The 26,180-nt window shown below is 45.8% G+C and overlaps 1 protein-coding gene across 2 annotated transcripts in view; it reads left to right on the top strand.

Moving 5' to 3' along the window:
• ITPRID2 (ITPR interacting domain containing 2) overlaps window positions 1–26,180 on the top strand; it is an 82,180-nt gene that overhangs the window by 46,619 nt on the left and 9,381 nt on the right. For both annotated transcript variants that reach the window (XM_077272588.1, XM_077272589.1), the window contains 7 exons: window positions 6,946–7,018; window positions 10,495–10,586; window positions 11,833–13,029; window positions 13,857–13,931; window positions 14,013–14,140; window positions 19,424–19,574; window positions 26,004–26,072. In XM_077272588.1, coding sequence (XP_077128703.1) covers window positions 6,946–7,018; window positions 10,495–10,586; window positions 11,833–13,029; window positions 13,857–13,931; window positions 14,013–14,140; window positions 19,424–19,574; window positions 26,004–26,072 — 1,785 coding nt within the window. The remainder of the gene's footprint in view (window positions 1–6,945; window positions 7,019–10,494; window positions 10,587–11,832; window positions 13,030–13,856; window positions 13,932–14,012; window positions 14,141–19,423; window positions 19,575–26,003; window positions 26,073–26,180) is intronic.

Raw genomic sequence — 26,180 nt, 5'->3', positions numbered from 1 at the left:
CAGAATTTCAGAAAAACATCTCACCAACCATTAAGCATTGGGGTTGATCAATCATGCTTTCAGGTTGTGTTGCAGCAAATGGCACAGGGAACATTCCACAGGTGGAGGCAAGAATGGATTCAATGAAATATCCACAAATTCTCGATGCAAACATAACACCATATGTAAAAAAAAAAAAAAATGGAGGTTGAAGAAGAGTATGGCTTTTACATATGAATAATGATCCTAAACACATCAAAATCCACAATAGACTACCAGAATAGGTGCAAGCTGAAGGTTTTACAATGGCCCTCAGTCCCCCGATCTGAACATCATTGAAAATCTGTGGTCTGACCTCAAAAGAGCAGTGCAAGCAAGACTACCCAGGAATCTCAGAGCTGGAAGAATTTTCCAAGGAAGAATGGTTGAAAATCAATAAGAATAAGAGACTCTTGCCTGGCTGCAAAAAGTGTTTACAAGCTGTGATACTTTCACAAGGAGGTGCTACTAGGTACTAACCATGCAGGGTGCCCAAACTTTTGCATTTTTCCTTTTTGTAATTTTTAATATGTAAAAGATGACATTTCCTTTGTATTTTAGGCAATTATAAATGCTATTTTTAACTTTAGGCCTTTTTAGAGTTCGTTTCATCTTTAACTTGCTTAACTGTTCACAATAACTGAAATTTTGACGAGGGGTGCCCAAACTTTTACTTGCGACTGTATGGGAGTTATGCATCCTCCTGGCCAGAGCACATCTAGTGGACAGGGCCTCTCTCCATACTCTCGTATTGAGCGAGGTTGCGTGGCCTCACTCAATAAGTGTGTGGAAGTGAGACCTCGTCCACTAGACGTGCTCTGGCCAGGAGGATGTACAGGGTGGGCCATTTTTATATGGATACACCTAAATAAAATGAAACTGTTCATGTAGGAATGCTTGGACCTGACACCCATAATGTGGTGGTGCACTATATTGGGTGTCAGGTCCGAGCATTCCTACATGAACAGTTTCCTGGAAAGTGGATTGGTCTTCGTGGGCCAGTTGAATGGCCACCAAGGTCTCCCGATCTGACCTCCTTAGACTTTTATCTTTGGGATCATCTGAAGGCAATTGTCTATGCTGTGAAGATACGAGATTTGCAGCATCTGAAACAACGGATACGGGAAGCTTGTGCTAGCATTTCTTCTGTGGTGTTGCTATCAGTGTGTCAAGAGTGGGAGAAGAGGGTTACATTGACAATCCAACACAATGGGCAGCACTTTGAACACATTTTATAAGTGGTCATAAACTTGTAAACAACTCATGAAAGAATAAAATTATGATAAAACCAAGAACACCATTGTTTTTCTTGTGAAATTCTCAATAAATTTGATGTCACATGACCCTCTTCCCATTGAAAAAATAAAGTTGGATCCAAAATGGCCGACTTCAAAATGGCCGCCATGGTCTCCACCCATCTTGAAAAGTTTCACCCCTCCCATATACTAATGTGTCACAAACTAGAAGTTGGTATCACCAACCATCCCCATTTTATTTAGGTGTATCCATATACGTGGCCCACCCTGTAGGACTCGTATGTACCCTCCAGTCCCGGCTCACACTGGCGAATCCTCGCACTGCACAGTGTATGCTGGGGGGGGATTCATGAGTCTGCAGTCATACAGAGTGACTGCAGACTGAAACCATTTAAGCCGGACAACCCATTTGACGATAAAAATGTTAATGGACGGGCTTCTTTAATTATTGGTAAATCTGCTTTGCTTTGAACAAAAGGACCTGCTTTCGTTGGGTCTCCAGACCCTAAATTAAATGAATCAAGATCTCATGTTATAATGTTAGATATTTAATTGTGATTAATGCTTAATATTTATATTTTTTTTATTTATTATTGCAAGGAGTTTGCAGCTACAAAGTAGCCGTACAGAAAACAAAGTATCTAGTAACACTGTCTATAACCTAGGGAATAATAGCGTGTCCATAACTGCCAAGTCTTTGTGATATGTCCATCAACAGACCTCCTATCACTATTGAGCATTTGTAGACCTCTCCTCCATGTTGTATTGTTGGACACTAGTGATGAAATTACTTAATGTATGAGATAACTGAGAATCTGTCGGTGAGCTGTCACTGTAGAAATTAGTGGCTTTTGTTGACGCTGTTTGTAAGTCTTAGGTCTTTCTGATCTGTACTGTGCTGATTTATAATCAGACCACATCAAAGTTGAGCTAAACTTTGTGACCCTTATCTGTCTGTGTGAGCTCCTCTCCGCGTTTAATGTGATGATAAAACGGATGTCGGAACAGTTCACAGCTTGCTACAGAACGAGCTAACTGAGAATCCATCAGTGTGCAGGGAAACGCCGAACAGGTGGAGACACTTGGCTAAAAGTAAAGTAGACCAATTCCACCGAATGTGGCTTGATTGTCCCTGTGTATCTGGCTTGGGTGACATGCCATCTCCTCCTCAAAATCCAGCATCTGCTTTTGCAGTTAGACACTTATTGAAAGTGGCCATGAGTTACCAAGCATTTGGCCAGTGGTGTTTTTTGTGATAAAATGCTGCGGACAAGTTGCCCTTTAAGGGTTTGTCCCCTGTTGTAGGCAATGTTTACTTGTAGTACTAATCCTGTGCTTCTCCATGGTAAGGCCTATGTTCACACGTTGCATTTTTGCAGAGATTTTTTTTCTGCAGGTAAAGCCTGCTCTCTTGGGAGTTAAGCTGCTTACAAAAAACAGGTTTTGCTACGTTTCTCTTGCGCATGCTGATAATTTAGTGCCCGCACCCAAAAAAGCAAACAAAAAATCATAATGCAACTTCCTAAGCTTTTTACGGAAAAACCTGATACCTGTGTTTTTGCACTAAGGCTAAGTTCACATTAGCATTTGAGTCCACAGGGTGGTGCTGCAGACTTCTTTCCTTAAAGCTCCGCATACTTCCGCATATGTCCTGCGTACCCATCTTTAACATTGTGTACGCAGGGACATGAGATGTATTAGGATGTGTCCGCGTGCATCGCTTTAACATGCCCGCCAAACGCAACATGTTGCGTACAGCGGCACGTCAAAGTGACTCGCGGGCGCATCCACATACAACGGATGTCCCTGCTTACACAATGTTAAAGATAGGTACGCAGGACATGTGCGGAAGTATGCGGAGCTTTAAGGAAAAGTCTGCAGCACCACCCTGTGGACTCAAATGCTAATGTGAACCCGGCCTCAGTGCTTTCTATGGGTGAAAAAAATGCTGAGTGACCTGCTGCAGTTCTCAAAGTCAGGGAAAGTGTGTACATAATATTTCTGAAATCTCCTAGCTTTTGCTTCTACTGTAAAAGGCAGCTTAAAATTTGCATTAAAAAAATGCAAAAAAACTGTTACTCCATTAGCCCTTTTCATCCTACTGTTCTGGCACCCTGATTCCAGCCATGTATCGCTGGGCTGCTATCTGTGGTTTTGATGAAATCCATTTTATCTGCTGCTGATCTGTTTTCCCCCGCCCCACCGCTGATTGGCTGCTTTCTGCCTATGCAGTGTACCCAGAAAGCTACCAATTCATATTGAGGACGGGTTATATAGAGCTCATGACTATGAAGCATGGCAGCAGATTTACTAGTCTTCTAGCGGTGAACGGATTTTTATACAAACCACACGCAGCGGCACAATGACATCTCGCTGAAATGGTTTTCGTGTCTACAATGAGGGGCAAAAAGCTGGGGACAGGTTTCCTTTTAATAAGAGGCCTGATCGGGGTCGTGAGAGCTCCACTTTGTATTGTGGGATTTTTCCTTTTTCCTTGCACATGTCCCCAATCAAGATGCAAAAGTAGTCTATTGATATATTTATTTTTTTTTTTGCTGGGGTCGTAGCAGTTCTTACTATTTTTAAAACATTATCATTTGGGAACTTTCCATCTGCCTGGAGTATTTATAGAAAGTCGGCTCTGATCTGCTGAACAAGGCTTTCCATTTCCAGGTGAACACTGCGATCTTGTGGCTGTGATGTGGAAACCGGCTTTCTCTTTTATTTTGCTTGAGTGCACACAGCATTAGGTTTCTCTGTATTTTAGTTGGGCTGCCTTCACACAGTGTTTGCTAGGTTTTCTTTTGTTCACCTTTAAATCCCAGTACAATTGCTTGCTGCCTACAAGTGCTCATTTTGGTAGCCATTTTAGATCTTTATTTTGTTCTGTTTAGTTTGTTTTTTTTGTGGAAGCATACATTTAAAGGTGGTGAATTTCTATTGTATCAGTGCACCTCCCATCAGTCTAAGGCTTTTTCTTAATTATAGGCTGGACCCCTTTAAACTTGATCCTTGGCTCAAGATGGCTATATTCGACAGAGTATCTTCCTACCTACGTTGCTGGTGGCAGGAATTGGACAATTTTTGCGCTAAGTGCCTCAGTTCTAGGGCAGCACGGTGGCTCAGTGGTTAGCACTGCAGCTTTGCAGCACTGGGGTCCTTGGTACAAATCCCACCAAGGACAACATCTGCAAGGAGTTTGTATGTTCTCCCTGTGTGTGTGGGTTTCCTCCGATTTCCTTCCACACCAAAGACATACTGATAGGGAATCTAGATTGTGACGCCAATGGGGACAGTGATGATTAGTCTGTATGTGGAATTAATTGCTCTATATACATGAGCATAAGTTATGGAGAGTGACTCCATAAGGAGAAAACTTGCCCCTTTAGATCCCTGTCTCAGCCTCTCGCCCACCCAAATCAGATCTCATATTTTGCACTGATGAGGGGCAATACCCCAAAACACTCTAAGGCTACTTTCACACTAGCGTTAACTGCATTACGTCGCAAATGCGTCGTTTTGCCGAAAAAACGCATCCTGCAAAAGTGCTTGCAGGATGCGTTTTTTCTGCATTGACTAACATTAGCGACGCATTTGCGACGCAATGACACACGTCGCAACCGTCCTGCGACGGTTGCGCCGTGCTGTGGCGGACCGTCGGGAGCAAAAAACGTTACATGTAACGTTTTTTGCTCCCGACGGTCCACTTTTTCCGACCGCGCATGCGCGGCCGGAACTCCGCCGGAACTCCGCCCCCACCTCCCCGCACTTCCCCGCACCTCACAATGGGGCAGCGGATGCGCTGGAAAAATGCATCCGCTGCCCCCGTTGTGCGGCGGGGACAACGCTAGCGTCGGGGACCTCGGCCCGACGCACGGCGACGGGCCGAGCCCGACGCTAGTGTGAAAGAAGCCTAACTGAGATTCTGATTTGGCTTTTAGCCCAAGTCGTATGACAGGGCTCATTAAAGGGCTGATATTGACTTGTAGGAGCGCTACTTCCAATAGGTGGCACTAGAGTTCAAGTCCTCTTCCTCTCTGAAGACAGTAAGAGATTGTGTCTATACTCGGTGCTTGCTGGTCGGTGCAGTGTGCGGATGTGAAATCAGATACTGTGCCGATCAGCCAACACTGAGCTTCAGACTCGCCATCACTAAATTGCAGCTACTAATCTAACAAGGCCGCATCCTGACACTGCTGCGCTGTCAAACAGTAGCCTAAATTGATGGCCTTTGAGTGTGTGCTCCAGGAGAGGAGGTACCAGCCCTGTGTGTGCAGACGTTCTGCACAGGCTGAAAGCGGGAGGCTGTACGAACCAGGAGGACCAAGCAGAACAGGGAATCTGCCTCCACAACACGCTGGGCTAAAGAAGGCAATGCTGCCTGCGTGCACTGTGATGCAGGCACTGTACGTTACAATAAAATAAACTTTATTTAAAATGGAAACATGCAGATCCAAGAGATTCAGGGCAGCACACTTTTGATTTGAGGTGCAGGCCCGAATCGAAGTGCTTAGCGACCCCCTGGACTGCGCTCCTACCCCAACCCTGGCGCAGAGGTCCCCTGCTGAGACTGACGTACGTGGAAATGAAATCTGAAGTCTTGTGGGACAAGATCCTAATCCCGAGTGTATTATATTGTGATAATGCTTTGCTGTGTATATAGGTCAGCTGGTTAAATTTGTGCCTTATTGCTGTCACGCAGCTTCATATTTGCTTTGTTCCTGAGTAAACCTGCTTTATCAGAGTGTGCAGCACATATTTTCCATTTGCGTGCTGTGTAATGTTCTCATGATTTGACTTTGCAGCTACAAGTGTTATGGATTTTGTTTTACTTTACTGTTTATGCAGCTTCTGAAATGTCACATTTTAGGCTGTTCACATTGCATTTTTGCTGTTTTGTTTTTTTCCCGCAGGCCGAACCTACCCTCTTGGTAGTAAGTAAGCTTCTTACAAAAAGCTGTTTTTTGCTGGTGCGTGGTTTTTTTTTTGGTTTTTTTTTCCCCGAATGATTTGAAAAACCCCTGCGTTTTTACAAGGTGTGTATGAGATTTCTGAAATCTCAGACTTAGCTGGCACTATAAAACGCAGCTTAAAATTTGCATTAAAAATCTGCAAAGAACGCAATGTGTGAACATAGCCTTACTGTTCACCTCATTTTTTGTTTTTTTTTCATGTGGATAGCTATTCAGAGCTAAATTAAGATATCGAGCGTACAGTGATTTAAATGCCACACAGGACAGCTAAAAAGCCTTTACCGCCCACAATGGATGTTCACCTCCCCGATCTTACGCCTGCCAAACTATTGTAAGGCCTCTGTGTGCAGCACAGGAAGCCGCTGTGTGATTCATAGTTTCAGTAACTGCTTTTTACAACGGGACTGCTTTGTTTAAAACGTGTCACAAGGTACTTCCTCTGTTCTCTGGAAAGTATTGTTGGGTTCTGTTGACGTTTTTTTTCCCTTAAGATTGATATATTGTATTCAAAAGTTATTGTGCTCACTTGTGGACTGCTCAGTTTTGAGGCTTTATCACAAGAGACATTCTTGGTGCAGAGTCCGTCACATTTATCTTTGACTGCTGCATTGTCGGTCATCATAAAATAGTCTGATGCTCCAGAATGTGTTTCCGTATTCGCACATAAACATCACTTCTATCTGTTCTGTTCTTTGCAGTTGCAGAGCGCAGAGGAGGAACCTCACCAACTTACACCCTTATGTCATTTGGCGTTAGAAAAAATAGGCAAAGGTAAGTCACTCGTGTTTTTACTTGAGTTGCACGTATACATTGGTTTTCCTTGCTAGTTTAATATAGGATGCTATTAAAGAATGTAGAGGCTTTAACATGTTATTTGAGGTGTCTGCCCTGTTGATACCTGGTCTGAATTGGTTCCCTTAATGCAGACTAAATTTCCCACACGTAACTGGAGGGGGCAAGCTCTAATATTAGGACTCTGAGCAGAATGAGTACATATCTAAGGACAAGTGATGGCTTACCTTGCATATTGGGCTTAAGTTGCATCACACAGGATACGCTAGCTCCACTGCCTGCTGCTTTTGATGGATTTCTTCCTGTCCGCTGTCAAAAGCAGGAGGCAAGGAGACTGCAACATAACTGTTAGGTAATGTAGAAATTACGGTATCTCTACAGCTGCATGGGGACAAACAGAAGCAAGAAAAATGGGCCTCAATTGGGAGGGGAGGTGCCTAACGATTCCTTAGAGGGTTTTGATAGGTGATGATTCTATCCTGTAGGTCACAGCAAATTGGAAAGTGACTTCCTGAAACATACGAGAACGTGATCTCCAGTCTAACTACTTATCCATAACATGATACTGCTGTCAATGGTGAAAGATTAAAATATAGGCATGCATCTGTTTTTCTTTTTTTTTTTTTTCTTTTGAGTAATTGTATATCTTCTGTACACTCTGCATGACTGACTGGTGGCCATCATGAATGAGCTGTGATCGGCTGTTTAGAGTATTGTTTTACAATAGTCCCACAGACCTAAAGGGACTAGCTTTTCAGTAGCGGTCAGTTGAATTATCATTTCACCAACATCTTTCTGCCAGCCTTTGTACCCTTTAGCTGAGTATGTGTTCTAAATAGGGAGTAGTGGGCAAGGCCACTTCCAGATACCTGTGGTGACAGCTTATCTAATTTATGAAATGCAACATGCCCAATCCTTTTTCCCCATTATCTGCCACAGTAAATATTCTAATGTCAGTGCATACATAATGATTGGCCGCAGTGGTGGTGATCGTTATGTTTTGCAGTCTTATAGTCTGTGTATTACCGCACTCTGCAATTTACATCAAACTTATAGACATTGGAGGTGGATGAGGCCGATGCCGTCACGTCTACTGTGATGCGTGAGTAATTGGTAGATGTGATGTCACATCCCAGCTCTCCTCCCTGTGTCGGTGAAACGAGCGGGGCTGACCTTTAAAGCCATTTCATTGTGACAGAGGGCACTACAGTCTTGTGCTGTTTGCATAAAAAAGCCGAAAAAAATGTATCATGTGAACTTGCTTTAGAAATGGGCACTTGGCAAGACTGTTAAGAGACTGGCCGCTCGGTATGAATTTTCCTAGAATGGCTCGTGAAAATGCTGCCAAGTGTACTAAAGTACATATTTACAGTGGGTGAAATAAGTATTCAACACGTCACCAGTTTCCTGAGTCAAATATATTTTTTAAGGTGCTATTGATATGAAATACTCGCCAGAGGTCAGTAACAATCCATCCAATCCACACAGACAAAGAAAACAAACCATAGAGGTCCAGAAATTAAGCTGTGTAATGAGAAACGACACCAGAAAGAGGTGAAAAACTCCATAGATTTCAGCTGGTGCCATGATTTTCTATCAGTAATTAGAAGGCAATCCTGCCAATTAGTGAAAAATATCATCTGGTTCAACTTATGGCTTATAAAAATATCTCATTACCAAGGTGGAACACAAGAAGCCTCTCGTGATGGATAAAACAAGTGAGCTGTCTCAAGACCTTATCAACCTTATTGTTGCAAAACATTCTCATGACATTGGTTACAGAATTTCTAAGCTACTGAAGAGGTACCAGTGAAAACTTTTGGGGCCATAATCCAGAAGTGTAAGAACATCATTACACCGTAAACCAGCCATGAGCAGGTGCTTCCTGCAAGATTTCAGACAGAAGAGTGAAAATAATTATCAAGAGTTGTCAATAAGCCAAGGACCACCTGTAGAGAGGGAGACCTTTAATCATCAGGTACAATTGTTTCAAAGAAAAGTACTGTAATGCACTCAACCACCATGACCTGTATGCACACTCACCACACAAGACTACTTTGCTGAACAAAAAGCATTTTCAAGTTTTTTTTAAAGTTTACTGAACATTTAGACAAGCCTGTGAAATACTGGGAGAATGTAGTCTGGTCTGATGAGATCAAAATTGAAGACTTTGGATGCCATAATACACACTATAATTGTAGGCCAAAAGGCATCGCATATCCTTCCAAAAACACCATACCAGCAGTGAAGTTTGGAGGCGGAAACATGGTGTTGGCTGTTTTTCAGCATATGGCACTGGCAAACTTCATATTATTCAAGGAAGGATGAATGGACTAATGTACCCAGACATTCTTGATAAAAATCTGCTGCCATCTACCAAGATGATAAAACGAGGGTAGACCTTTCAGCAAACCGCTGATTCCAAACACAGCCGAGGAAACTCTCAATTGGTTTCAGCGAGAACCTAAAGCTGCTAGAATGGCCCAGCCAATCACCTGACCTGAATCCAATAGAAAACGAAGAAACTAAAGCGGAGTTCATAGAAGGTGCCCACGGGACCTTCGGGATATTAAGTGTTTGTATGGGCCAAAATCACACTTGAGCAATGTATGCGACTAGTTTCTCCATACAGGAGGCATTTTGAAGCTGTCATCATTAACAAAGGCTTTTGTACGAAGTATTAAATTTCAGTAAGTGTGTTTTTTAAATACTTTTCCCCTGTCATTTCTCATTACCCAACTTAGTTTATGGACCTCTGTGGTCTGGTTTCTTTGCCTGTGTGGATTGGATGGGTTGTTACTGACCTCTGCTGAGAATTTCTTCATGTCCGTTTCACCTTTTAGAAAAATATTTACTTAAAAAATTGGTGACGTGCTCAATACTTATTTCACCCATTGTGTGTGTATATGTAATGGTTAAGATGTAATTAGTAGTGATGAGCGAGTATACTCGTTGCTCGGGTTTTCCAGAGCACGCTCAGGTGATCTCCGAGTATTTGTTAGTGTTCGGAGATTTAGTTTTCATCACCTCAGCTGAATGATTTACAGCTAGTAGCCAGCCTGAGTACATGTGGGGGTTGCCTGGTTGCTAAGGATCCCCACATGTGTTCAAGCTGTCTAGTAGCCATAAATCATTCAGCTGATGCAATAAAAACGTAATCTTCAAGCAGTCATAAATACTCGTAGACCACCCGAGCGTGCTCGGGAAAACCCAAACAACGAGTATACTCGCTCATCACTAGTAATTAGCCAAGTCATACTTATGCTTGGCTTATAAAGCATTTGAGATGTATGTTGAACAGTTATGTAATGGTAAAGCTGATGGTCTACGACATGTGAATTGTCATGAAGGATCCGCATCGTCAACCAGAAATAACACGAGGATGGAGTTTACCTTACAATATAAAGACTCCCTCCTTCAATATGATTGAAAAGAAACCTCATTTATCATTTCAGAGAATCTGCTGAGGACTGCTAGCCAGCACTCTGATAGCAGCGGATTTGCTGAAGACACATCTGGTGACTGTCTACTGACAAATTCTCTTCCGGTAAGAAGTTGTCAAAAAATGTTATTTTTTTTTCTCCTTGAAGACTTCTACTGTAATACGCACAATTGTTCTAAAGCTTGTGGCAAATTATTCAATTACACATACCCACATTTGAGAGAGGAGAGGTAAAAGGGGTATGTTTATCAGAATCTCTCCTATTTTCATTTATTTTATTTTTTCTGCAAATTTGAGCTTTTAATACAAATTGAGAGGTTGGTAGTGGGTAAGTTTAGAAATTTTGCATTTTTCATACTTCCCAGTGGAGCTAATCTCTACTCCTACTTTGTTCTTTTAGGAAAGCAACATGTACAGCAATAGACCAACTTTCAAACTTCTGTTTTTGTATTGAAACCTCGAAGGCACGGGTGGGGAATTTTTTTTCCATTTGGATTTTTATACCATCCTTCGGGGGCCGTACAAATCGCACACTAACTCCATCCACAAAGTGCCTTCTGACTCTGGCACAGGTGTCAGGATGTATTCTTTCATTGCATGTACCTCAGCATTCAGTAGTGAACACTGCGCATGCTCAGATCAAAAGGAAATTAATAGTCTGGCAGCCGGCAAAATACAGCTGCCTGCCCAGGGGCCGGATAAAAGGTCAAGGGCTGTTAGGCTTGTGGGCCGGAGTTTCCCCGCCCCTGTTCTAAGGTGTGTGTGGAAAGGTCATTGTCAATTGAGTGGAGCATTGATATCACCTATTGTGATTAGTAGACCCTTTTTTTTATCAGCTGTATGTAGAGGGGGGTCACCTGGCAATCTGTAATCCTGCCTCTGCACTTAAAGAAACTGCTGAAAACTCTTCCTGAAAGGACAAGTATGGGTCTGAAATGGGCCACAGTAGGCAGAGTGAGAACAATAGGTCATTTTCAGATTACACATTTCTTTTTTTTATGTGCTAAGTTTATGCCTGTGAGGGCCTGTATCCTGGCCTCAACAGGAGCATTAAAATTGTTAATTGGCAAGCATACCAAAAGGTTATAATACTTGTGCACTCATATCAAGTCTCCAAACTGCTCCTTTCTTCTGTTCAAATCAGTTGCACATCTACTTATTTTTAGAGTCAAAATCTTATCATATTCAAGGTATTGTATCTCTACTGGCATTTTTTTTTCCTCTTACTAATCATGTTTGCATGTTCTCAGATCTACCACTTTCGTTTGGGCCTAGTTCTCCTTGTAATGTTTGGCCTGTATTCCTTACTGTTACTTTCCCTTTACTCTCCTCTTTCTGCTTTTGTTCTTAGGTTCAGGATTCCTTGCAGGCCATGGGAAGCAGCGCAGACAGCTATGACAGTGAAACTACTGTAACCTCCATAGGAGAGGACCTAAGGACTCCACTAGCACTTGATCAGTCTGGATCCATTGACCTGGATGAGGAGTTCCTGACACCTATTGACTTGGGAAGAAAACCTTTCTTTTCTGAGAAAGATTTGGATACATTTAATATCAAGGTTGAAGTGGCAAACGGTCAAAATGAGGAGCTGAAGTCTAGTGAAGACCTTAACTCTGCTGCCGAGGACACTCATGACCTAAGTGAAGAAGACTCCGACTTACAAACTGAATGTACGGCTGATAGTGAGTTGGACGTAAGCAGCGAATATGAATCCATTTCTTACACCACTCATCACATATCGGAAGCATTGGACAGTTTTCCGGAATATGATAGGTTTCCTGGTTTGGGTAGTTCTGATTCTCGGTCTCTGGATCGTGTTAATGTGGCATTACAACGGGCACAGAAGAAAACGTTTGGTTCAGAAATGGCAGACTCAAGAACTGGACGCAGCATGGTCACTTCAAAAGACCTGTTACACCGGAGGCTTAAGTTTTCCAACTCTGGGTACCCGCTACGAAGGACTCAATCCCTGCCCTCCCCACTGCTAAGTCCTGTAAGAGTGGTTTCCAAAGTAAACATCGTTCTAAATTCTGGGAAGGCAACAGTGTGTAGCCCCCCATCATTTTCTTACAAGTATACACCAGAGGAAGACGAACTGTCGGAACAAACCGAGGAACCTAACACTACAAGTAAATCTAGAGTCCTCACATCTCCTGCTTCAGATGCAAGAGATGCCCAAAAAAGTGGCCTGGGCCAGATTGCGGAGGATCAGATCCGTAGGCCGCAGTCATGTAATGCTCATGCACCATCCCACAGGTCACAGTCCTCCTGTTCACTTCATTCCCTACAGTCTGAATGGCACGAGCGGCCGCTGTGTGAACACGCTAGAGCCTGGAGCACCCACAGTGTCCCAAACTTTTCTGGTGCATCGTGTGGCTCGCTCATGTCCCCGTTTTCCTTCCCGGTTAATCAGAGATTTGGCTACGGGTCTCTTCACCGATCTTGTTCTGGGTGCTCTTTACCGTTAAGTTCTCCACCTTCCACTACTGAAATGCAACTTCGCAGAGTACTACATGATATAAGAAGCTCCCTGCAAAATCTTTCTCAGGTAAGGGGAAGTGGTGGCCCTTCATGGGTTACTGTAATGCAGCAGGTCTTAAGTCAACACTAGGGAGGCTGATTTTTAGACTCTTGTGCAGCCTTGGTCCAGTGCTTGTATGTCTGGTGACAAGGATGGTTTCCAGCTTGTTTCCTGCAGGATCAGAGAAAAATAAACTGGAAGCCTCTATTTTTGTCTTCCTTGTAGAGGATATTTTAGTGACTGTCGCATTAAATAAACAATGATTCTGCTTGTAGACAGTGATAATGGAGACCACACAAGAAACTAAGTTACACATTCCCCATCCCAGCGGATCTACCTAAAAAATAATAAAACAATTTTTTTTTTTTTTTTAACTGTAGTCCATGAAAATGGCTACAATATATTAAAGCTTCTGACGCTAGATATTCCAATGTGTGTGTATATTGGATATATGTATACTTTTATTTGTACATCCGGTGTTGGGTTGAATGTGTGTGTCCTGGGGAAGCTCCCATCATACTGCATATGTATGTTTCCTTAGACCCTGCATTCACCCATCAGAGGTGAAGTGTTCCTTTTGATCCCTCGCTGTATGAATTGGCATAGCCTATTAAACTGTAAAAGAAAGCGCTGCACGTTCCCCTCAAATAGTGTACCTGTATGTCTCTTTATAAAGGATGCTGTGGCAACCATTCCTCGTAGGTCTCTGGCCTTCATCGGCCTTGCAGCTCCATGAGTCTATTTGGCTGACAGTATGTGCAAGTGCTGTGTGCAATCAGCCTAAATGTTTTATCTTAGATAAGTGGTGAATGTTAAGTAATAGTTTACTATGTATTTTATTTCCAATTTTTCAGCACCCTGTGATGCGTGGACATGACTTGACTGCTGGCAGCTATGGCCAGAAATCCTCTATTCTCTCTCTGTATGAAGTGAGTTCTTTGTTTCTTTATTTTGATGCATTTTTATATGAAGTTTTTCTGAAACGTGTGTAATTGGACGTTGTCCTTCAGAATACATTCCAGGAGCTGCAGATCATGAGAAGAAGCTTAAATTTATTCCGGAGCCAAATGATGGACTTGGAACTAAACATGTTACGACAGCAGACGATGGTTTATCAGCATCTAACTGAAGAAGAGAGGTGATTTTTATTTTGTAAGGTTGTATGTGATCACCAATATATCAAGGCTCGCTGTTGTTCATTCTAATGCTGGGATGCTCAAACGAAGAGTCATCAGAGGGAAGAAGCTGCGGTCACTGCCACAGCGCCTGCCTCCTCCCTGAAACATAGCATCATCACACTCGTTTCATGGGCAGAGCTAGTCCCTATGTGATGTGCACAATGACAGCGCTCTCTGTTGGCTTAGCAGGAACGAAAACAAAAAACCAAAACAAATATTGTAGGGGTATATTCAAAATAACAACCAGAAGAAGAAAAAATACCCTTAAATAACTTTTAGGCTATGTGCACACGTAGGAAATGTGGTGCAGAATTTTCTGCACTAAATCTGCATCTGCAGATTTGATGCAGTTTCTGTGCAGTACAATGTAAATCAATGTGAAAAAAAAAGCTGTGCACATGGTGCAGAAAAGTCTGCGCAGAAACGCTGCAGAACTGCACAAAAGAAGCGACGTGCACTTCTTTGAAATCTGCAGCGTTTCTGCGCAGATTTTTCTGCACCATGTGCACAGCTTTTTTTTTTTTTCACATTGATTTACATTGTACTGTAAATCACAGTGCAGTTCTGCAGCAGAAAAATCTGCTGCAATTCTGCACTAAATCTGCATCGTGTGCACATACCCTTAATGCATCATACTTAAAATCTCATAAATAATTAAACAAATAATAACTACCAACACCGTAAACATTAGTTCTGTGCAGGGTATAAATAACAGCCGAGATACCACAGGAACTCTTTTGATGATGAGATATATTCCTAACTGAGTCCCTATTGTTCACCCTAATGGAACTCACACCTTCCTGACAGCGGAGGTTGGCACCCTAAAATTCGATGTGCCGCCCCCACTCAGCGACGGCTGTCCCTTCTTACCCTAGTCGGGCCCTACCAACTACCCACGCCCAGAATCCAAACACCATACACACAACTGGAACCTGGGTCACACAAAAAAATGTGAAAAAGAAAATGGGTGAAGAATAATATAAAAGCAGCACACAATATATTGCTGCAATGACTAAATACATACACAGAATGATGCACAGTGATATGTACCCTAAAAAATCACTCTGTATATTTAAAGGCCAAACCACTGATCTAGATTGTTTTTAAATATTGTCAAAACTGAATAATTACCTCGACAATCTGTACAATATAGGAGATTTTTACTAAGAGCTACAAATGAGCAAAAAAAAAAAAAAATCCCCCAGAGTTTAATAGTTGGAGACCATAATAATATAAGGTGCTATTGTGCAAATTACATTATATTACTGCCATCATCAGTTTATCGACCAAATTATGTGACCTGGTAATAATCATAGCAGACATAAACAGAGGCTTCAGATAGATGAAAGTTATCACTGGTTAACCATAACCGCCATATAACATTCTCACACTTTTTTTGTTGAAAACAAATCCTGTCAAGGACTACCAGCAATAAATTACTGCAACCACAATCGATTGTTCAACTAAATCTATATAGCATAATGAATACCATGTCTGCATAACAATATAGCGAACATACACAGAAACCTCATAAATGTTACGCCGTCTCACTGGTCTCTCATGGCTACCGCGCTACACATTATGGCGCTTAACATACTCCTGCCATAGAGCACCGGGCACAGTCTGCTATGATCGAAATAGATTACTTATCTGAATACGTGACTTAGTATGTCCCATATCTCCATCCCTACGCATTTCGCCCCTTCCCAGTGTAGGGGCTCATCAGGGGACCATTTGGGATCTAGCAGCAATGGCTTCAAAAGTGAATGTGACCAGATCGAGGTAAAATCGCTACCTTTTATAGATTCCGTTACCGTAATTCCTCTAGATAACTGCCATTTGGGGAGCTTAATAGGTATATACCATAATTCTCCCTAGCACCAGCGCTGCTGATACATTCAAAGAGCGCGCACTTGCCTTGTGTCATAAGATGAAGCGCACGCCACCTTGTGTTCCAAGCCTCGCTCCGTATCTTACTTCCGGTGGCGGGTCCCTAACAACCTAGTGAGACGCAGATGCGTCTTAAAGATATGGGCATCCTGGGAATCCGAGCATGCGCATGATCGGATTCCTGGGACGTATCTGAGTCCTAGGAGGAGGCGTTGCGTAGATGTGAAGTGCCGTGTCAATTATTATGCACTGCGCATGCCCATATCTTTGAGACGCATCTGCGTCTCACTAGGTTGTTAGGGACCCGCCACCGAAAGTAAGATACGGAAGTAAGATAATTAACATTGCAGCAATATATTGTGTGCTGCTTTTATATTATTCTTCACCCATTTTCTTTTTCACATTTTTTTGTGTGACCTTGGTTCCAGTTGTGTGTATGGTGTTTGGATTCTGGGCGTGGGTAGTTGGTAGGGCCCGACTAGGGTAAGAAGGGACAGCCATCGCTGAGTGGGGGCGCCACATCGAATTTTAGGGTGCCAACCTCCACTGTCAGGAAGGTGTGAGTTCCATTAGGGTGAACAATAGGGACTCAGGAATATATCTCTTCATCAAGAGTTCCTGTGGTATCTCGGCTGTTACCTATACCCCGCACAGAACTAATGTTTACGGTGTTGGTAGTTATTTGTTTAATTATTTGAGATTTTAAGTATGATGCATTAAGTTATTTTTTAAGGGTATTTTTTCTTCTTCTGGTTGTTATTTAGCAGGAACGAACCAGCAAGAGTGGTGTCAGAATACCTTGCGTGGAGAGACCAGCGCCATCCCTCAAGTGACGTTTCTAGTCTCTTCACACCGGATATTCTGACAACTCACACTGCTGAGGGCTCGTTACTGCTGATCTGAGCTGTCAACAGAGCGTACTGTCATTGTGCACACTGCACAGGGACTTGCTCAGTCTGACGCTTTGTTTCAGGGAAGAGGCTAGGGCTGCGACAGTGACCGCAGCCTCTGCCCCCTGATGACTCTTCATTTAAAGGGAATCTGTCACCCCATTTTTGGCCTATAAGCGAAGGCCACCGCCATCAGGGGCTTATCTTTCAGGTTACATCGGGGGCTTATCTACAACATTACAAAATGCTGTAGATAAGGAAAACAAGTTATATTATACTCACCCAGGGGTGGTCCCGGTGCGGTTCGGTCCGATGGGTGTTGCTGTCTGGCCCGGGACCTCCTATCTTCTTGCGATGACGTCCTCTTCTTTGCTTCCTGCCGCGGCTCCGGAGCAGGTGTACTTTATCTGCCCTGTTGAGGGAAAAGCAAAGTACTGCAGTGCGCAGGTGCCAGGCCTCTGACCTTTCTCGGCGCCTGCGCACTGCAGTACTTTGCTCTGCCCTCAACAGGACAGGTAAAGTACGCCTGCGCAGGAGCCGCGACAGGAAGCAAAGAGGATGACGTCATCGCATGAAGATGGGAGGCGCTGGACCCGGACTGCGACCCCCATCGGACCGAACCGGACCGTCCCTGGGTGAGTATAACTTGTTTTTCTCATCTTTCAGGTTACATCGGGGGCTTATCTACAGCATTACAGAATGCTGTAGATAAGCCCCTGATGGCGGTGGCCTTAGCTTATAGGCCAAAAATAAGGTGACACATTCCCTTTAAGTATTCCAGCATAAACTGTAATCCTCAAACGAACGTCCTCAAAAGAAGTGTAAAAAATTAGTGATGAGCGAGTGTACTCGTTGCTCGGGTGATCTGAGTATTTGTTATTGCTTGGAGATTGTTTTCATCGCCTCAGCTGAATGATTTACGGCTGATGGACAGGCTAAATACATGTGGGAATTCCCTATCAAACAGGCAACCCCCACATGTATTCAGCCTGTCTGGCAGCCATAAACCATACAGCTGAGGCGATGAAAACTAAATCTCCGAACCCTAACAAATACTCGGAGATCACCCGAGCGTGCTCTGGAAAACCCGAGCAACGAGTATACGCGCTCATCACTAGTAAAAATTAAAAACATTTTTTTAGAAAAGCCTGTGGTGTAGATTAAGAATTTATAATGAAAGTATATTACAAAATAGTTTAGATTATGGCATTAAATAGGGATTGAAAATTACTTTGCTTTCAGACCACCCCTTTAAGCTTCCAAAACTACAGTATAGTCCTAAACGCTTTTGTTTTATTCATATACAAATTTCTTGCTAACACCGGCAAGGGCCTGACTGACTTATCTACTATATAATTGTCTAAGGGTCACTTCCGTCTTTCTGTCACGGATATTCATTGGTCGTGGCCTGCGTCTGTCATGGAAATCCGAGTCGCTGATTGGTCACGGCAAAACGGCCACGACCAATCAGCGACGGGCACAGTCCGGCGGCAAAATGGCTTCTCCTTCCTCCCCGCAGTCAGTGCCCGCTGCATACTCCCCGCAGTCAGCCCTCACACAGGGGTAATGGCAGCGTTAACGGACCGCATTATGCCGCGGTGTAACGCTGCTATTAACCCTGTGTGACCAACTTTTTACTATTGATGCAGCCTATGCGGCATCAATAGTAAAAAGATCTAATGTTAAAAATAATAAAAAAAATAAAAAATAGTGTTATACTCATCGTCCGTCGGCCCCTCGGATGCAGAATCGGCCTTTCCTGCTCCTCGCGACGCTCCGGTGACTGCTCCATGCATTGCGGTCTCGCGAGATGATGACGTAGCGGTCTCGCAAGACCGCAATGCACTCTTGGGACCGGAGCGCGCGAGGAGCATCGGTGCGAAGCGGGGGCCAACGGAAGGTGAGTATATAACTATTTTTTTTTAGTTTTTTTTTTTTTTTACAGGGATATGATGCCCACATTGCATAGCCCACGCAGTATATAGCAGTGTACTGCGTGGGCTGTGCAGTGTACTGCGTGGGCTGTGCAGTGTACTGCGTGGGCTGTGCAGTGTACTGCGTGGGCTGTGCAGTGTACTGCGTGGGCTGTGCAGTGTACTGCGTGGGCTGTGCAGTGTACTGCGTGGGCTGTGCAGTGTACTGCGTGGGCTGTGCAGTGTACTGCGTGGGCTGTGCAGTGTACTGCGTGGGCTGTGCAGTGTACTGCGTGGGCTGTGCAGTGTACTGCGTGGGCTGTGCAGTGTACTGCGTGGGCGGCCGCGAATTGGTGCGGGATTTGAACCACGCTTCGCTAATTAGTCACGGCCAGCCGAATCCTGTGTATTCAATGTATTATTCTAAAATCTTCATAAATAAACTACATTCATATTCTAGAATACCCAATGCGTTGGAATCAGGCTACCATCTAGCGTATTAGATAAATGGGTGCAAGAGTAAATTTGCTAAGTCTGCTTTCTGCTGTAGGTATGAAGCTGATCAATTGCAAAGTCTGAGGAACTCTGTCCGAGTAGAGCTTCAGGAGTTGGAACTACAGTTGGATGAACGGCTCCTCACACTGGAAGAGCAGCTCCGAAGTTTTCACGTTTCTTCTCCTTTCCAAAGACAAGCAGCAATGGTTTGTTTGTTTTTTTGTTTTTTTTCTTTCCTGATTTGAATACATGATTATAGAAATGACCAGATCATTAAAAATTCTAATTCACCTATTTCTCCTACGTATCATTGGGGGACACAGGACGAATGGGTGTTATGCTGCTGCCACCAGGAGGACACTAAGTTAAACACACACAAAAGATTAACTCCTCCCCTGCAGTATACACCCACAGGCTGGACAATCCAGAGCCAGTTCTTACTTAGTGTCTCAGGAGGCACTTGGGTCCTCAGGACCCCACCAATTTTTTTTTTTTTTTTTTTTTTTTGATTTTTAACGGAAGGGAGCGACAGGCAAATTTTCAGCTCTGATCTCTCCCGAACCAACAACGGGCAAGTACACGGAGCGTTCCTCCTGTATCCTTTCCCGCGACGATGGATGCCAGCCCTGGCTCACTTTCCAGTGTGGCGACGGTTCCTCAGCGTTCCGATCTCCCTCCCTCCTTTTCAGGCGACCACGGGGACTAATCATCCACCTAAGTCTCCTGGAGCCAGGGCACAGCCGGACTAATGATATGGCGTCCGTGCAGCCGCCCACTGCACCACCACTGAAGATAGCGGATGTTGCACGGCGGCAGAAGCTCTCCACCCTCTCCCTACTAAGGTGAAGGTGGATGGAGCATCGGCCCTTTCGCACAAGGTAAGTGCGGGGGCCGACGAGCTGTCAGAGGACGCCTGTTCAGGGATCCCTTATCCCCTTTCTATTGCGGCGCTGCAGCCGCGGGGCAGCCTTATAATGGGAGCATGGCGGGCAATCCGGCGCTCTGTTAGAGCGATGGCACAGTTTACCGGCCCTGGGCCGGACTCTAACGCGGGCGATCATTCTCCCTCCTTCATACAAGGAGGGCGGCGCTACAACGGCAGCGTTCTCCACCGCCCGCCCACGACACGCCCCCTCTCTCTCTCTGGGCGCCTCTCGTTCCCGAGAAGCGCCCTTTCCACATCTCGGCGGCCATCTTGGACCAGGAAGTGCGCTGGCGGCTCTGCAGCACCACAGCGCACAGGACCTCAGGATCTCCCTGCCAAGCATCGCTGAACTTGGTGAGACGCACTCACTACGATTGTCTCTTCCCCTACCAGTACACTCACTTAAGGGAAAAGATGTCACAGTCTAAGCAAAGACGGACTGGAAAGACCCACTCTGTTATTTTTGCTGTGTGCACCTCCTGCAAGGTATCTCTACCCCGAGGTCACACTACCCCGCTGTGCTCCGCCTGCGAAATGTCTGCAGCACAGGATACTCCGGCCTCTGACCCGGAATGTACTGAGCCTAGTACCCCCGCATGGGCGTCCTCCCTTGCTCGTTCTGTGGCATCCTTGGAAAGGACGATACAGTCCCTCCGTGAGCCGTCCCTTACCCAGGGCACTTCCACGGATGATGCAACGCGACCTAAGAACCCCTCTCGGCCTAGAGGTCGTACCGTTTCCAGAAGCCCTCACTCATCTAGAAAGAGGTCCAGGGTAATATCTCCGGTCCGTGATCAGCCCTCCGGCTCAGAGAGCGAAGTCTCTCGTCACTCATCTCCAGCTCATAGCAGGGAATCCTTTCTGGACGACGCATCCAGCGTGTCCTGTTCCCCAGAGTATCGTCACGACCAAGAGACCCTAGATTCTCTCATAGACTCTGTAAGTCAGACGCTACAGTTAGAGGAGGAAACCCCGTCCAAGGCGGTTCATCCCGTGTCATTCGGGCGAACCACTAAGGCTCTTAGATTTTTTCCTATGCATCCTCAATTCAAGGACATTGTCGATCTCCATAGAGTCCGTCCGGATAAACGCTTCTCAGGGCAAAAGGCTATGCAATTGAAGTATCCGTTTGCTCAGGACCTTGCTAAGGAGTGGTCTCAGTCACCCTCCGTGGACCCGCCAGTGTCGCGGCTAGCCACTAAGGCGGTTCTATCCTCCTCCGAGGGCGCGTCCATTAAGCATCCCTCTGATAGACAAATCGAACAGATGGCTCGCTCGGCTTTTGAAGCTTCTTCGGCTTCTCTCTTCCCCTCGTTTGCCGCCACATGGGTTGCATAAGCCATGACCCATTGGGCTGAGTCTTTAGCCTCTACAGCACTTCACGCCGACCTACCCCCCGAGGTTTCACACCTGGCCACCCAGATTGCCAGAGCGGGGGACTTTGTAGTTTCCGCTTCCTTAGACGCGGCCAACTGTGCCTCACAGGCAGCGGCCAATGCTGTCACCATCCGCAGATCCCTTTGGCTCAGGGACTGGAAAGCGGACTCAGGTTCCAAAAAATCTCTCACGTCCCTTCCATACCAGGGCGAACGCCTTTTTGGGGACAAACTAGATAAAATAATCGCAGACTCCACAGGGGGAAAGAGCAAATTCCTTCCCCAGCAACGAACCTTTCGTCCCTTTCGCATCCAACAGGGCCGAGGCCGATATTTCCGTTTCGGCTCCAATTGGTCCAATCCTTCCTCCGCGCCTCCCGGCGTCGGGAGAGGTCAGCGCAGGGACAGGGCCTCCCAGCCGTCTTACAAACCTTCTCCCTCTTGGAGAGGCAGACCCAGACAACAGGGATCCCGAGGACCCAGACCTAACAGGTCTCCACCTCAATGACTTTTGGCAAACGCCAAAGGACACAGACAGAGTTGGCGGCCGCCTACTCCTCTTTCGGGACGCGTGGCTCTCGGTAGTTCCCGACCGATGGGTCCGCGATCTGGTGTCCTTCGGCTACAACATAGAGTTTGTCTCTCTTCCCCCAGCTCGTTTCTTCCAGTCCCCTCCTCCCAGAGCAAGGGTCCGTCAGTATTTTCAGGCCATAAGATCGCTATGGGAAGACGGGGTCATCATTCCGGTGCCCCAGAACGAGAGGTACCAAGGTTTTTATTCCAATCTTTTCATTGTACCAAAGAAGGACGGCTCAGTACGTCCAATATTGGACCTCAAGCTTCTCAACAAGTACGTCCGTGTACGTCATTTCCGTATGGAGTCCCTCCGCTCGGTAATTGCCTCTCTGGAAGAGGGCGAGTTCCTTGCATCTCTAGATGTTCAAGACGCTTACCTGCACATCCCCATTCTGCCGTCTCATCAGCGTTTTCTCCGCTTCGCGGTCCAGGGGCACCATTTTCAGTTCGTCGCCCTACCTTTCGGGCTGGCCACCGCTCCTCGGGTGTTCACCAAGGTCATGGCAGCTGCCGTGGCCATTCTGCATGCTCGGGGCATAGTGGTGTTGCCCTACTTGGACGACATTCTCATAAAAGGCTCCTCTTTCCGGTCCTGCTCAGAGGCGGTAGACATCACGATAAATACTTTTTTGCGCCTGGGCTGGAAAATCAATTTCAAAAAAATCTTCCCTAGTCCCGGCCCAAACCATATCCTACCTGGGAATGATCCTAGACTCCTCTCAGGGTTTAGTACTTTTACCTCCGGGAAAGGTATCCACTCTACAGAGAGAAGTCCGGAAGCTTACTCAACCTCGCTTTCACTCCCTACGCTTCTCCATGAAGGTTCTCGGCAGGATGGTGGCGGCAATGGAGGCAGTGCCCTTTGCGGTTTTCCACCTTCGTCCCTTACAACACGCCATTCTGGCAGTATGGGACAGGAATCCTGCCTCGCTCGACCGCCGTCTCCTTCTCTCTCGCCCAATCCGACAGTCCCTCAGGTGGTGGACCAAGAGGTCCTCCCTGACTCGGGGGAAGTCCTTCCTTCCGGTGCACTGGCTGGTTGTCACAACGGACGCCAGTCTCTTCGGCTGGGGTGCAGTGTTCCAGCGCCACTCGACTCAGGGTCGCTGGTCTCCGCAGGAGTCCCAGCTGCCCATCAACATACTAGAGATTCGGGCAATCAGACTGGCTCTCCATCATTTTCAGCCGTTCCTCTCCGGCCGTGCGGTCAGAGTCCAGTCCGACAACGCCACTGCGGTAGCCTACATCAACCGCCAAGGGGGCACTCGCAGCAAAGCGGCCATGGCCGAGGTGACGCTCATTCTCCGCTGGGCCGAGACGAATTATTCCATACTCTCAGCAGTCTTCATCCCGGGCGTGGAAAACTGGGAAGCGGACTTTCTAAGTCGCCACAGCCTCGATCCCGGAGAGTGGTCTCTCCATCCCGCAATCTTTTACCAGATATGCTCTCGATGGGGGACCCCGGACGTGGACCTAATGGCATCTCGCTTCAATTGCCAGGTTCCTGTCTTCATGGCCAGGTCTCTCGACCCCTCAGCCTTCGGAGCCGACGCTCTCGTTCTCTCATGGCAGGGTTTCAGACTCCCATACATCTTTCCCCCAATCCCTCTTCTGGCAAAGGTGATCAGGAAGATCAAGGCAGAACGGATTCCAGTAATTCTCATCGCTCCGGACTGGCCGCGCAGGACATGGTATGCCGAGATGGTTCAACTGGTCTCAGACGTACCTTGGAGGCTGCCGAGCCGCGCAGACCTCCTGTCTCAAGGGCCCATTTACCACCCGAACTCAGAGGCCCTGTGTTTAACGGCGTGGCCGTTGAGTCCTGGGTACTGAGGCAGAAAGGGTTGCCCCAGACGGTGATATCTACCATGCTCCGCGCACGCAAGCCTTCCTCTATGCGCATCTACCACCGCGCCTGGAAGGCATACTTCGCCTGGTGCAGGAAGCGGGGACGTTTCCCCCTCCGCTTTTCTATCCCTCACATTTTGGAATTCCTCCAATCAGGAGTGGACTTGGGTCTTTCCCTCAGCTCTCTTAAAGGCCAAATTTCGGCTCTCTCGGTTCTTTTTCAGAGAAGGATTGCAAACAGGCTGCAGGTCAGGACCTTCATCCAGGGTGTTTCTCATATGGTTCCGCCGTACAAGATGCCCTTGGAACCATGGGACCTGAACCTAGTTCTCTGTGCTCTTCAGGAGCCCCCCTTTGAGCCCTTGCATGAAGTGTCTTTGCTGTTCTTGTCTTGGAAGATTGCCTTCCTCGTGGCTGTCACGTCTATTAGACGTGTCTCTGAGCTGGCAGCTCTGTCGTGCCGGCCTCCTTTCCTCGTGTTCCACCAGGACAAGGTGGTTCTGCGGACATGTCCGACTTTTCTTCCGAAGGTCGTTTCCTCCTTCCATCTTAATGAGGAGATTGTCCTTCCCTCACTGTGCCCTGCTCCTTCCCACCGCACGGAAAGGGCGCTCCACACTCTGGACTTAGTGAGGGGTCTCAGACGTTACGTCTCCAGGACTGCGTCTCTCCGTAGGTCAGACGCCTTGTTCGTTCTTCCGGAAGGGCCACGGAAGGGACTTCCCGCTTCCAAGGCCTCCATTGCCAAGTGGATTCGTTCCGCCATCCAAGAGTCCTACCGTGTCAAGGGTCACGCCGCACCTCCGGGGATCAAGGCTCATTCTACCCGGTCGGTCGGCGCGTCCTGGGCCATCCGGCACCAGGCATCGGCAGCACAGGTCTGCAAGGCTGCTACATGGTCCAGTCTTCATACGTTCACGAAACACTACCATGTGCATTTTCAGGCCTCGGCAGATGCTTCCGTCGGTAGGCGAATCCTACAAGCGGCTGTGTCTCATCTGTAGCTCGTAGGCACGCACAGCATTTATAACTTTTGGTTACCCACCCAGGGACTGCTTTGGGATGTCCCATTCGTCCTGTGTCCCCCAATGATACGTAGGAGAAAAGGAGATTTTTGTGTACTCACCGTAAAATCTTTTTCTCCGAGTCATCATTGGGGGACACAGCACCCTCCCTGTTAGCCTAGTTGGCTCGACTGTTCTTTTCAGTCTGTGTTTTGACTATGACATGTTTTCTGTTTTTTGTTAACTGGTTTACTCCTACTACTTTGTTACCGAACTGGCTCTGGATTGTCCAGCCTGTGGGTGTATACTGCAGGGGAGGAGTTAATCTTTTGTGTGTGTTTAACTTAGTGTCCTCCTGGTGGCAGCAGCATAACACCCATTCGTCCTGTGTCCCCCAATGATGACTCGGAGAAAAAGATTTTACGGTGAGTACACAAAAATCTCCTTTTGTGGAGATTCTTCTAGGAAATTAAATTTGCAGAGAAATTTATTCTTTTAGAATTTAATGCACCTTATGCTCTGGGGTTTATCCAGACTGCGGAGCATAATAATAAACATATGGGGGGATAAAAAAAAAAGATCCTTATTCCTCAGGCCCCTCTGCTCCTGTCACCCGTCCAGTCCTCATTGCACCTTCTAATCCCTGCCAATCATTTTGAGATCCGACATGCACCATGACATTGTACGTGCATGCACAGATCCTTATGGTTTTGAAATATGTTGGCCAGGGACCACCATTTTGGCAAAAAAAATTTTTTAATATTAGAGTAGAATTTTTAATTCAACTTGTATCTAATTGTTTGATAAATATATATAATATGAAATATAATATATAATATATTTTGTGTGTGTGGATTACATTAGTCACATATGCAAATGAAGTTTAATTATGCTTTCTCTTTTTAGGGAATGTATGGCGGAAGAGGAAGCACAGACAGTTTGGTATTTTCCACTCCGCTGAATGTCATAGAACCAGTAATAACTTTTTATTTCCTTATCTACGTAAAGAGATTATGCCACCTCCAAAATGTATCTTAAGCATGCTATATAGTGATATATGGGTCTTGAACCCTATAAAAATCA

Source organism: Ranitomeya variabilis, chromosome 7 (assembly GCF_051348905.1).
Source record: "Ranitomeya variabilis isolate aRanVar5 chromosome 7, aRanVar5.hap1, whole genome shotgun sequence".
Classification (NCBI taxonomy): domain Eukaryota; kingdom Metazoa; phylum Chordata; class Amphibia; order Anura; family Dendrobatidae; genus Ranitomeya; species Ranitomeya variabilis.
The sequence above is the reverse complement of the archived record's forward strand: the minus strand, read 5'-3'. Positions and strand labels throughout refer to the sequence as shown.